Genomic DNA, 12,500 nt, shown 5'->3' on the forward strand with positions numbered 1-12,500 from the left:
ACTCCGCAGCTGCAAACCAGCTGTTAATCAGAGCGGGCTACTGACAGCGCACAGACATTTTATTTAGGATGGATTCAGGCCCAGCGTTTATCGCCGGGAAATACATAGCAGCCTGTCCAAACGTGCCTGGGCAGGGAGCATTCTCTAGGACTGATGGCCACTGCCGCGGAGAGTCTGGATGTTTTAAATAGTGCTCTCTCTCCCTCCTTGCTCGGCTGTTGATGCGTGCAAATGGTTTGCAGAGATTTATTTGGTATGTGGTCATTTTAACTGTTGGACTTTTTTGGAGCTACCTGTCAAATTGTTCGTCGAAAGAATTTTTTTTTTTTCGAGAACTGTCCAGTTTAATATCTTTTTCTCTCAGTATTCCACGAAAGCATAAATTTCAGCCCCTATTTTTTTGGACGAATTCATCGGTGAATTATTTTTGTCCTTGCAGACCCTCCACACACGAGTGTCCACACAGCCCCAAGCATCCCCCCCCCCCCCCCCCCTCGTCCACCTCCCCCCTGCCTCCCCCCAACTCCCGTTCGCTAAGAAAAACAGTGGTGATGTATTGGTCTACGGAGCTACCCGGCAGAGTTCACCCGCATGGCAATTTCCTTTCTTCTGTCTCGTGTCTGCTTCTGTTGTGGAGCAGTTGTAAAAATAGTCCCCTGCTTTTTAAAGGAGTACTCCACCAAGGCTCTCGCTCTGGGCTCATGGACTTCCTGAGGAGAGTAAAATGTCATAAACGTGAGCCTTAGAAAAACACAGAGGGGTTGTGTGATGTGGTTGGGTTTGTTATTTGCATTAAAACCTGATTTGTGCTTTTGGACAGGAGAGGAAAAGTAAGCTAGGAGGTCTTAGAGAAAGTAAGGTGATCTCTCTTTTTTTTTTTTTTTTGTTCGGTGCCTGATATCCAGACAAATGTGCAGAAGGAGGGGTGGGGGAGGGGTTGAAGAATAGATTTTGTATGATGATGTATTTGCAGTTTGGAACTCTGCCTGTAGGTTAATGGTATGTTTGGTGGAGACGGAGAGAGGGGGGAAAAGCAAGAAAGAGAGAGAAAGAAGGAGGAAGTGAGAGGGAGAGAACGAAAAAAGCGAGACAGCGACAGGAGGAGGAGAAGATGAGGAGAGAGGCAGAGAGAGAAGGAGAGAACTGGAGAGAGAAAGAGGGAGAGCAGGATAGAGAGAGAGGGAGAGCAGAATAGAGAGAGAGAGAGAGAGAGAGAGAGGAAGAGCAGGAGAGAGAGAGAGAGAGAGAGAGAGAGCAGGAGAGGGAGGGAGGGCTTTGGGAGTAGGGCCAGGAGTGCAGGGTGGTGATTAGGACTCTTTCTGGACCCTCCAGAGATGCAGACAGGCCGTGCCCTTTGACCCCCGCCCGTCACACAGCTGTTTCAGACAGAGAGCCCTCTCTTTACAACGTCCTCCACACACACACACACTAAAAACAAAACTGCCCCAGGTTGTCCTCGGCCCCCAGGAAGGTTTTTCCCCCGAGCCTGATTGACATACACTGACTCCTGCTGGCTGTCCTGTGTGTGAGTGTGAGTGTGAGTGTGAGTGTGAGTGTGTGTGTGTGTGTGTGTCAAGGATTAAAGTTCTCCGTCATAGGACGGATTTCCGTCAATTTGATTTTAGAAATGTCATATTTGAGATCGATGCAGATCCGATGAGAAAATAAATAGGAGGGGGGGAGGGGACTATCACCTTTGCTTTTCCAAAGAACACGTATGGAGGACTATAACGGTCTAAAAGTTGGATTATAGTGAGATGGATTACATTAGAGACAGCTGATTAGGTTGGCCAATCCGTTTAACTTTTTTGGATATGATATTGTGAGCTCTAGGCTATGTGCGAATTCGGAGAAGAAGCGTAGGCTGTGTTCTTTCCGTGCATCAATGTAGACAATTTCTTACTATCGCGAACTCTTGTCAGGGGAGATCATTCATTTTGGGTGTCACCTATGACTTGAACAGATAGCCTTCTATGCCACCCGATGTAGGCTACTATTATTGTTACAGTTTTTAATCAATGCAACTAACATTATGTGTAAAGCGACGCAATATAAACCGTAGCCTATGCAATTTATTATCCCGTCTGTTATGACATGTACAACAATGTTTTTCACAATTTGCGACGGAAGGTTTTGACTGAGCGTGTTAGCATAAAAAAAAAAATATCACTGTCATCATCGCGAACTGTTGAAAGGGGGTCAGTCTGTTTGTGACGCACAGACAGCCTTGTAGCCTATTTTGCTTAGGCCTCACTTTTAACGACAGTAGGTTGTTAGTGTATGTTGACAAAAAATAACCATACAATTAAAATAGTCAACTTAAAACTTTGCTATAAAATACTATTAATTTGTAGCACAAAACCATAAACAGTAGGCCTACCAGAACCTCGCATATTAGCGTCATGATTTGTGTGCGTCTATTTGGCAAGGCCATGGCTGTCATGGGTGCGTTGTTGCTAAAGGAAGACAGGTGTCAAAAGTTAAAAAATAAATGGAGATGGGCAGTTGTTGGAAACGGGGGAGAATGGAAACATGGTGTAAAGAAGTTAAAGTGCCAGGGGTTTGCTTTTGCGCGGTTCGCTGCAAGAAAATTGTTTATGGATACAATAGGAAAACGTTTTAGCACGCCACCAATCAGAAGACCGCCATAAGGTTAACGTTCGTGCACTTCAGGACATCTTCCCTACCTGGTGCAACTAGCCACCACGACAGAGGTAGGCTACGTTAATCTATGGCTGACCGTTTTTAGAAAGTAGGCTACATGTTCTTTCATAGCGCAACACGACCTGTCCCTCACCATATCGCAACCTCTTGTCAACCAATCTGTTGCTGAAGACAAAAGCACCGTCTCCAGATTGTCGATATCAAATGCGCAGACCTCCTGCATGAGCACACACAGTATTGCTGCTCATTGGAAAACTGAGTCTGTAAAACTCAAAATTACCATGTTTTCATTAAATGCGGATGAGGCAACAAATGGAAATATGAATAATATCTAGAATGTTCTGATTCGTTACTTTGATGAGGAAATGGGAAGTCTTGCAAACTTGATTTTATAGATTTTACTTGGTGTTGAATTGCATATTAACAAGAACAAAATCTCCCCTTTAAACACTTTTGGCCTGAAGGTGTGTTAAAGCCTTTCTACAATATTGCTGCAGTAGAAAAGAACAGCAATGGCTAATCAGCAATGATCAGGGATGGTACTAAAATATATTTTTGTTCATCAGGAAAACTCAATCTTAATCAAGAACACTCTCAATTCGCCTTATTCACCTGGCGGCCATTGGCGGCTAAAACGAGGCTACAGGGTACACAAACCATAGGATTGTTATGTTCTATGCATTCACCTGTAGGTGGCATTAATTATATAGTAAGTGTACCCTGTAGCCTCGTTTTGGTTTAAACAATGGCCGCCGTGTGAATAAGGCTAATACTCCATTTACTTTGCTGTTTGCATCTTTTTGTACATTTAAAACCAATAGGTCGCGACCGCAAAAGGGGTGCTATCTCTATAGGTAGATATGAACAACGTATGACTTATGGCCTGAAAAAAGTTCAGTCAAACGATTTTTTTTCACTTTAATCCCTGGTGTGTGTGTGTGTGTGTGTGTGTGTGTGTGTGTGTGTGCGTGCACATGTACTGTATGTGTATGAGTAAGTGTGTGAGGGAAAAAGAGAGTAAATAAGTATGTGTTCAGTCACATGCCCCCCTGTCCCCCCCCCGTCCCCCCCGTCCCTGTGTGTGTGTGTGTGTGTGTGTGTGTCATAGCTTCGGCATGAACCACGATGGCATCGGCAACTCCTGCGGCACCAAGGGCCATGAGACGGCGAAGCTGATGGCGGCCCACATAACGGCCAACACCAACCCCTTCACCTGGTCAGCCTGCAGCAAGGACTACATCACCAGCTTCCTGGAGTAAGTACAGAGGGGGGAAAAACATGTTTTCTCCATTAGTCAGCCGCCTGCAAATAACCCCCTCGCATCAACATCCTTCATCGGAGAAAATAAATAAGAGCCCATTTTTAGCCGTATTTTACCCAGCAAGACCAGGACGCGTTCAAGATCAATTGACTAGAGCCAGATACCACATGCTGCAATGGCCTTGGATCAGAAAAAAAAGCAAAACCAGGTAGAGCGAAGCTCAGCTGCGTGCAGAGTGTAACGTTACCTTAGAAGCCACCAGCTTGTGTTGTGATTAGGAGTACGGGGAGGGCTCCGACTTTGCATTGGCTTTTAAGCAAGCAGGATGTAAAACATTTTTTTTTTTACCTTTTTCTTATCAACCCAAACGAACAAGCATGTCATGCCTTGCAATATTTTTGAGCGCTAAGATATGATACAATTCTTGCACTGGACGTCTGAAAGAAGTATGATGTAGAAGTTTAGTATGAGAAGTCTGGTTTAGAAGGGCTATAGGTTTCAGCTCTAATAGTACGCTATGTAAACCTCGAGGGCTTGCTCACAATTGTCCTTTATACGGTAATGGACATATGATAGTGAGTGAAGTGAAAAGTGAGATGTAACAGAATAACAGGCCTTTTCCCACTAGAGGTGGCACAGACGCATTGCTGGGGTGGACCTGCGTGCTCTCTGGAAGGCTCTGCTGTGTCGGTCTAAGGGCCTGATGGATGGTGTGTGTAACAGATGTGGTGGCTGCTCTCACATCCTGAAGCCCACTAGAGTCAAGAGGTGGGCCCTGGAGGCTCTGTGTGTATGTGTGTGTGTGTGTGTGTGTGTGTGTGTGTGTGTGTGTGTGCACGTGCATGTGCATGTGTGTGCAGACATGCATGAGTGCATGTGTGTATGTGTGTGCGTGTGTGTGTGTGTGTTGTGTGTGTGTGTGTTGTGTGTGTGTGTTTACATGCATGAGTGTGTGTGTGTGTGTGTGTGTGTGTGTGTGTGTGAGCCTGTGATTAGGAGCGGCTCCTGTGTTCCTGATGGGATTTTCACACAGGCTCACGTCACAGGGAAGCTAATGAGGTAAACTGAGAGCAGGGCAGGTAGTGGTCCTCTGCTGGAGCCCCATGTCAGGTGTGCTTGGGTCAGGCAGAGTCCTGGCTGTTGGGTATTGATATCAGCCCTAGTTAGGGACATGGGCCTCCAGAATGGGATAACTAGGCCAGGGTCTGTTCATGTTTTCCAGGTTTTAGGTTTCCTTTTTAATTTAGGTTACCGATGTAGGTGATTTGTGTCTTGATTTAAGTATTTTAAGTCAGGGTGGTGTTGTGTAAACTTGCATTGAATAACACAGATCTAATGTCTTCGCTATTAGGGATGCATAAGTTCTAATACTTTCCATCTCTAAGAAATGGAATTAGAATAAGCCTTAAAAAGTTATTAGAACAGTTTAGAAGATGGTGGGCCAGTGTAGTGTACATACTTGTAGTCTTGCAGTGTTCACTGGATTGTATATGTCCTGTCTGCATCCTCTGTCCATGTGAGATGTTCCTTATTTAGAGGCTGTGACAGGACTTGAACATTTTTTTATGACATTTTAAACAGGGACAAACACAAGCTTGTAGTATGTGGCGAGCAGATCACAGATGTTTTTGGTAGGCATTTAATGTGCGCTCGCTAGGCTGCGTGGGTTTTGGTGTGTCTCAAACAGAGTTCCTTCCTCTCTGCTCCGGGTGCAGTGTTTTGGCATCCGTGCGGCCAGAAGGAAGCTTTGTTGAATGTCAAGTAATACTTTCTATTTTCTGCAGCGACTATTTTGTCTCTCTCCGAACCAATAAACGGAGAGGTTTGTGCCTGCAGCACACAAGCCTTCCAGAGCCGCTGGCCCCGGCATGTCTTTCTCCCCAGTGGCCGAGGCTCTCTCCAAGCCAGAGAGACGGATTAGTCTTCCAAACAACCGGGGAAGAAAGAGAAATCTCTGCAGACGAAACTTAATATGCCATTGCCCCACCAACCCCCCCCCCCCCACACACACACACACACACACACACACACAGACACACACACCACCACCATCACCATCACCACCACCTCAACGTTCTCACCCCCACCCACCCCAGGCAAGACCTCAAGTATTCCTTCCTTTGCAATGTATTTGGTTTAGTCTTCAATTAGATTAGACCTCCAATACTCTGGTTGGAAGCCAAGGATCCTGATTTCAGCGAACGTTTCCCTCAATTCTTAGAGAGAGAGAGAGAGAGAGAGAGAGAGAGAGAGAGAGAGAGAGAGAAAGTAAGCCTCTCTGGTCTTGAGCAGTTTTGGACCGAGGGGTCCCATCAGCAAGTCCACTGTCAGCTGGTCTCATTTGATGTGTTGCTCCATAAATTGGAGTGTGATCAGCCATGAAAGATCAATTTCTCTCCTCCTCCTGCTCTCCCTACCTTGTGGGACTCTATTTGTCCAAGAAATAAACTCAGCTTCATCAGTAAAGCACTTGGACTCCAGTTCATCATTTGAATGTACTTGGAAGAATAGATATTATGGACTCACTGAATTAGAATCAACATGTCTGTATGAACAATGGAATGTCAGGGTCTGGCAGCAATGCTTCCTTTATCAAGTATTCAGCTGTCCTCCGTTAAGATTTAATTTAGTTTTAAGCCTCTCTTCACACTCTGACTCTTGGTGCAGCTTGTTTGGGCTGAATAGAATTTTTTTTTATCTTGAGTATTGATCTGATATAATACACTGTCCAACAAATTAATTTACTGTCAGAGTGACATATTAAAAGTGTTAAAAATGGCACATTTTATTTTAATGCTTGTTTTAAAATCCAAAATACTGTCACCGACATCATAATTTTGTGGAAATGGTGAAGGAGGTGTGATCAATTGGTGTGACCAAAGATTATACATAGGTATACATAGGAACAAGATATTTCATCAGGAGCCACTTCCGGGAACCCGGATCGCACAAGAGGGGGGGTCAAAATCCCCCTTTATGCAGACCACAGGCAGCAACTGCTCCATTCAAGTCTATGGCCATACAGTAGCTCAGAATTTCACCACATATGCTAAGATCTTGGTTCTATAGAGTTAGGAATGAGAATTTTGGGCACGTTTTGATGATCCTCAAACCCTTCTGACCATTTCAGGTAAATTTTTAGCACTTTTGAGCATTCCTGTCTGAAGAAAATCGACCTTATATCGGGTGTGCGCCTGTTATTTTTTCTGCTGTTGGCTGTTTGCTACGTACGCTCATCAACACGTCAACACGCCTCTTTATGCAGACAGGACTCGATCCCTATTTCGCGCCCAAAGACATGAACTATGATGAACTATCTGTCTCCGCCTATGTATATGTATGGCGTGACTCTCTATGGTCGGTTTACCGTTACCGTTACCGGTTTACTGTTAGGAGACAAAACAAAACAAAACTTCTAGTAGAACTCAATACCTGTGCTTCCTTACGTAGAACAACCAGTCACAAAGTTTCTGTTTGTGGGCTGCCAGTCCCAAAGCTTCCCTGTTGAACTGTATCCAATCATAATTGTGGCCCAGCCAATGCCTGCAGACTCCCCAGTGCACTGCTGGAAGGAACACCATAAGTCTTTTCAAATCAGAGAAAAACTCTCCCGAGGGTGTTTAATATGGCATCAAGGGTCATTCTAAACGAATCAAACTCTTTTTTCTGCCTCCTGAGATGCCCTCAACCTGACCATTTAGTTTGGAAAGCAGTGGGGATGTAGATCTATCCTTGATGCTGCCTATTACCCATAAATCTGTCCAGCAGCTTCCTCAAACAACTGGGAAAAATAAACAAAGATGGAGGACCTGGGTCTACTTTGGCCTTTTCCTGCTTAGATATTGCAAAAGTTACATAGAAACAGTCATTGTACTATCTGATAACATTCTTTTAACAAACAGTAACGTTTGATGTGATTTGCACATGTACATGCACATGCAGATTTTAGCACATTAGCTAGCCTAATGTTCTTGCAGGCTGACATCAGACATTACTGTAAAATGCCATCTAAAAAGGTAGTTTGAAAGCAAGATCCTTGAAAGATATCTTCAATGGAACGTTATGTCTGATGATATACGTACCTGTGTATTGTGGCAGTGAGGCAACAAGGCAGCAACCTTCTGTTTCCTACACACACCCCCTTACTTCCTCGCCCGGTCTGTCCAGTTTCAGCCATCCATGTCCAGGTGGGTGGACGGAAAAGGGAAGGGAAGAGGAGGAACAACAGTGCAACGACACAGAGGATAAAGTAAACCTCAGAATAAAACAGGCCCCAACAAGCCCGGCTCTGTCCGGCTGTTTGTCCACTCTCTCTCTCTCTCTCTCTCTCTCTCTCTCTCTCTCTCTCTCTCTCTCTCTCTCTCTCTGTCTTTGTCTCTCTCTGTCTCTTTGTTTCTCTCTCTGTGTGTGTGTGTGTGTGTGTGCTCATCAGTTGTCAGAAGTAGCGTGCTCCACCAGTGCAGAGAGAGTCCCTAGAAGCAGCAGCAGCCATAGCAGACGGCTCTCACGGACATACATATTTCTATCTGACTAAACAGACTAAACAAGAGCTTTTTGCGTTCCGGACAGAGGACTCCTGCCCTTCCCCCCCCCCCCCCCCCCCCTGCGCGCCTTCTCACCACCCTCTCGCAATGTCACTGGGTCCCTCTCGGGGAGTCCGTGCGTCGGAGCAGGTTTTGAAAAAAGGACCATATAAGTCCAGAGCCGCGGGCTCGGCTCGACTTTTGGGGACAGTCCTGGCTACGTCTGTTTTCTCTGCCGTCTGTCCGCGTTGTGTTTTCCCTCCTGCTCATGCTCAATCGTTTCCCCCATAACTCAAGCCAATGGACTGTGAATGTGGCCTGGCTTCACTTCCACTGAAGGCTCTCCATTTCTCTTTTTTTTCTTTTGTGTAGAAAGCATGTTTCTCTACTTTCAACCCTATCTATGGACCACTGCCACTGGGCCAGACGCTGATGATAGTCTGCCGCTGTTTGTTTGTTGAGGACTCTCAGTCTTATTGTTGCCGTTATTGTTTTGATGGGAGCCTGTAAGGTCTTGATCCTGCTGTAGTCAGTTAAAGGCTCAAATTCTAGGTTTAGCTCAGTCGTGAGTTAATAGTTGGTTTGTTGACGGGTTCCCAGACTGTGAGGAGCTTTCTGGTGTGCTCTGATCCCTACATTGCGTTTATTGTATTCTGCCAGTTCCGTTAGGACTGTAGGACTCTTCTGCTGTTCGCTATGCATCCATTGTTTTCATCTTAATCCTGTTGTATGTGTCTGAAAGGGCCCGAGTCCTTCTTCATGGTGTGTTGTTGTTGCCCTGATCCTGATCCTGTAATTGTGTTGTAGACTCTTATTGTCCGTCTTTTGTTTTTGTGACAGCTCAGGTCGGGGGACGTGTCTGGACAACGAGCCTCTGAAGAGAGACTTTCTGTACCCCAGCGTCACCCCAGGCCAGGTGTACGACGCCGATGAGCAGTGCCGCTTCCAGTATGGCGCCACCTCCAGGCAGTGCAAGTATGGGGTAAGATGCCTGCGCTGCACCCATACCTCAAACAAGTCACATTTTATAGGCACACAGGTCTTTGTCTGTGTGTCTGTCAGTCTGTCTGTCTCTGTCAGTCTGTCTGTCTCTGTCAGTGTTTTGGTGAAATATCCCCCCCAAAGGCTATATATAGGAATGCCAACATTACAGATTCCTCAATGATTTGTTAGATGTGTGTTTGTGAATATAAATAGCTGACAATGCTGTGCATATGATTATATCCATTGCCCTCTATTGAAATGTGAATGGAGTGCTCTTGTGTTTGGGGAGGTGAATGGGTTGCCTGTGAACTCTGAGGCGAACGCTGAGCCTCAGGTCAGGCCGTTACCTCCTCCTGACCCGGGGAGAGAGGAGCGAGGGAGCGGGCGGGCGGCGATGTGATGTGTTCTCCACGTTCCTCCGCTGGGCTTCGATTCAGCATGGCAGCTTTATGGCAGTCTGCTGGCTTTTTATATGCCCAATTAAAAGTCAAATGTTCAGTGCTCATCTGATTATGGCTGCAGGCCCCCGAGATGGCGGTTTTGTCTCGGGTTAACAGTGATTCATTTGCAGGGTAGAAAAAGAAGGAGACTTACGCACAGGGCACAAATATAGCGTAATGATAATGGAACTTATGGACAAAACAGATCGAAACTTCCAGCACCTTCCAGCCCCACTGGCTCAGCGTGAGGCAGCCAACTCGGCTTGTGCAGACTTCGGCTTCCTCCGCTCTCCAACTTTGAGATGTTCGTTTAGTTTGTGTTCTAAGTTCCAACAACACAATCTGTATCCATCAAGCGGGGGGGGGGGGAATTATAACACACATGCCGCGTATCAAAGAGGGGAAAAAAAGTCAAAGAGAGAAGCTTGTTCCCATCTAAACGCAGTTCCTGTGTCATCCATTTGCAGGGCTAGATAAAAGCCAGCACTAGCCTGAAGGTAAGTGGGGGTTGGAGTGGCGAGGGTGCAGGGGATCAAAGGAGAGCACAGCAGGTCCATAAAGCCCCCATGATGCCTCTGTGCTCAGGAACAGGCCACCGATAACAATCACAACCAATGATGCTCTCTGCCTTCTCAGATTAACTCAAGGCCTTCCAAGTCAACATTCCTTTCTCTGAGATCAAACAGCCCCCCAAATCTGATTATGATAGGGGTGATTGTTTTATTGGCACCTATGATGTGGGGATGTTACAGCCTGCTGGGGGTTGTTTATGGATGTTTGCACTACCCACACACCGCCCTGATCCCGCCGCTCGCGGGTGGAAATGTTGGGGTGGGGTGGTGTGTGGTTTGCCGCATGGGTTCCCCCCTATTTCTTCACATTCTAATGAATCGTGCTGGCTAGATGAACAAGCGAGGGGAGATAAAGTGCGCCGGCGAGGGTACGGAGCCGCAGAAAATGCGCAGATGAATCACGGCGGGAGAATGAAAAGACATTAGGAGGTATTGCCTTGCGTTAGACAAATATGTGGCTTTGTGCTTGAACCGAATGACCAGATATTAGAGGCCCGTGCGGTTCTCCCCACCACCGCCACCCCCCCCACGAGCCGAGTGCGCGATACGGGGCGCGTCGGGAGCCAAAGCAGTAACCCTGTAATCCTACGCCTGCAAGCAGGGCCTGCGGTATAGATGAGCATGAAGAGATGCTTTAAAAAGCAGCACGGCCCCTGGAAGGCTTTTTAACGCAGCATGTCGAGGTCGTGCTGGTGGATAATCTCCCTTTTTTTTCCTCTCTTCTTTTTTTTCCTCCCTCTCTTCCCCTTTCTCTCTCTCTCTCTCTCTCTCTCTCTCTCTCTCTCTCTCCTTCTCTCTCTCCTTTGCGCTCGCGGCCCATCTGGTAAAGAGATGAGCGCGCTCCACACGCCCTCCACCGCGGCGCTCGTTTTTGGGGTTTTGGCGCGGGGCCCCCTCGGCCCCCGAAAACCTGGAAGAGCGCTCCTGCGGGGGCACTTGTTGCTACCAGGGCGCATGCCATTCCAAACCAAAAATACTCGTTAATGATTAAATTCAGGAAATCCACGCGACGGCGCCGGCCCCGGTGGGTTTCGGTAGCAGGGGCCGAGCTGCAGCTTTGAGGCTCTCCAGGTCGCCACAGAGTGCTGGCTCCTATTGCGGCGATCTGGTAATAAGGGCTGAAATCATTCACAGACACAGCGATGCTGACGAGAGAGTCAAAACTCTGTGTTTTAGGGACCCTGATGATCTGATACTCTTCAAATGCACAGATGTGTTCCAGCAACCGTAAAAGCCTACGCACTTAACACAATATTGGATTGTCATCGTTTGGATAGCCAGTTATGAACATGATTGTGCATACTGAATGCATTTGATTGATTAGATGCATGCAGACTATTCCATGCAGACCATTCCATGTACTGAAAGCAGGAAACAAAGCCCACCAGCCCGCACGGACCCAGTGCCCATCAAGCCCACTTGTGATTGGACTCCCAGGATCCTCAGCGTGATCCCTGTCCCCTGTCAGTGCCAGGAGGTTTTATTGCGACCCGCTGTCTTTTCACTTTCGCTTAAATCCGTCAGCGCCAAAGGCAGTCACGTTCCTGCTCTGGGTTTTCTGGCCTCCGATGTATTGATATTGTGAATGGGCCCAGTCCAGCTCTTATTGGAAACAGCTGCTCTGCCCAGATTGCTGGGGACTTGGGGGTCAGAGCCCGAGCTGGCCGTCGTAACTCTCTCTCTCTCTCTCTCTCTCTTTCTCTCTTCCCCTCTCTTTTTTTTTGTTGTGGATGTGCTCCGCGCTACACGGTTGTCTTGTGGGCCCTTTGAAGTGCTGCCTTGTTAAACGGATCTAGTTCACTTTAATAGGAAATCTAATGCAAATGTTGTCCAGAGCTGAACTTGTCACACACACATAAACATACACACACAAACACACACACACAGAGAAAATTACTTTTTCTAATGCTTGTCTGCTTACGAAGCTGGCAGACATCCCCACCAGCACCCTGTCCACCTCAGTCCATACAGCTTAGTGTTGTGGTCAGTACTGTGCCAGAGAGAGAGAGAGAGAGAGAGAGAGTGAGGCTGAGGTAACTTGTTTACAAGTTCCAAA

General features: G+C 46.8%; 1 protein-coding gene across 2 annotated transcripts in view; it reads left to right on the forward strand.

Moving 5' to 3' along the window:
- adamts6 (ADAM metallopeptidase with thrombospondin type 1 motif, 6) overlaps positions 1-12,500 on the forward strand; it is a 53,731-nt gene that overhangs the window by 14,793 nt on the left and 26,438 nt on the right. For both annotated transcript variants that reach the window (XM_076303671.1, XM_076303672.1), the window contains 2 exons: positions 3,773-3,919; positions 9,289-9,430. In XM_076303671.1, coding sequence (XP_076159786.1) covers positions 3,773-3,919; positions 9,289-9,430 — 289 coding nt within the window. The remainder of the gene's footprint in view (positions 1-3,772; positions 3,920-9,288; positions 9,431-12,500) is intronic.

Source organism: Alosa pseudoharengus, unplaced genomic scaffold, assembly GCF_046254945.1.
Source record: "Alosa pseudoharengus isolate Yale_2024_CS ecotype anadromous, Long Island Sound unplaced genomic scaffold, YU_APseudo_1.1 YU_APseudo_1.1_scf_24, whole genome shotgun sequence".
Classification (NCBI taxonomy): Eukaryota; Metazoa; Chordata; class Actinopteri; order Clupeiformes; family Clupeidae; genus Alosa; species Alosa pseudoharengus.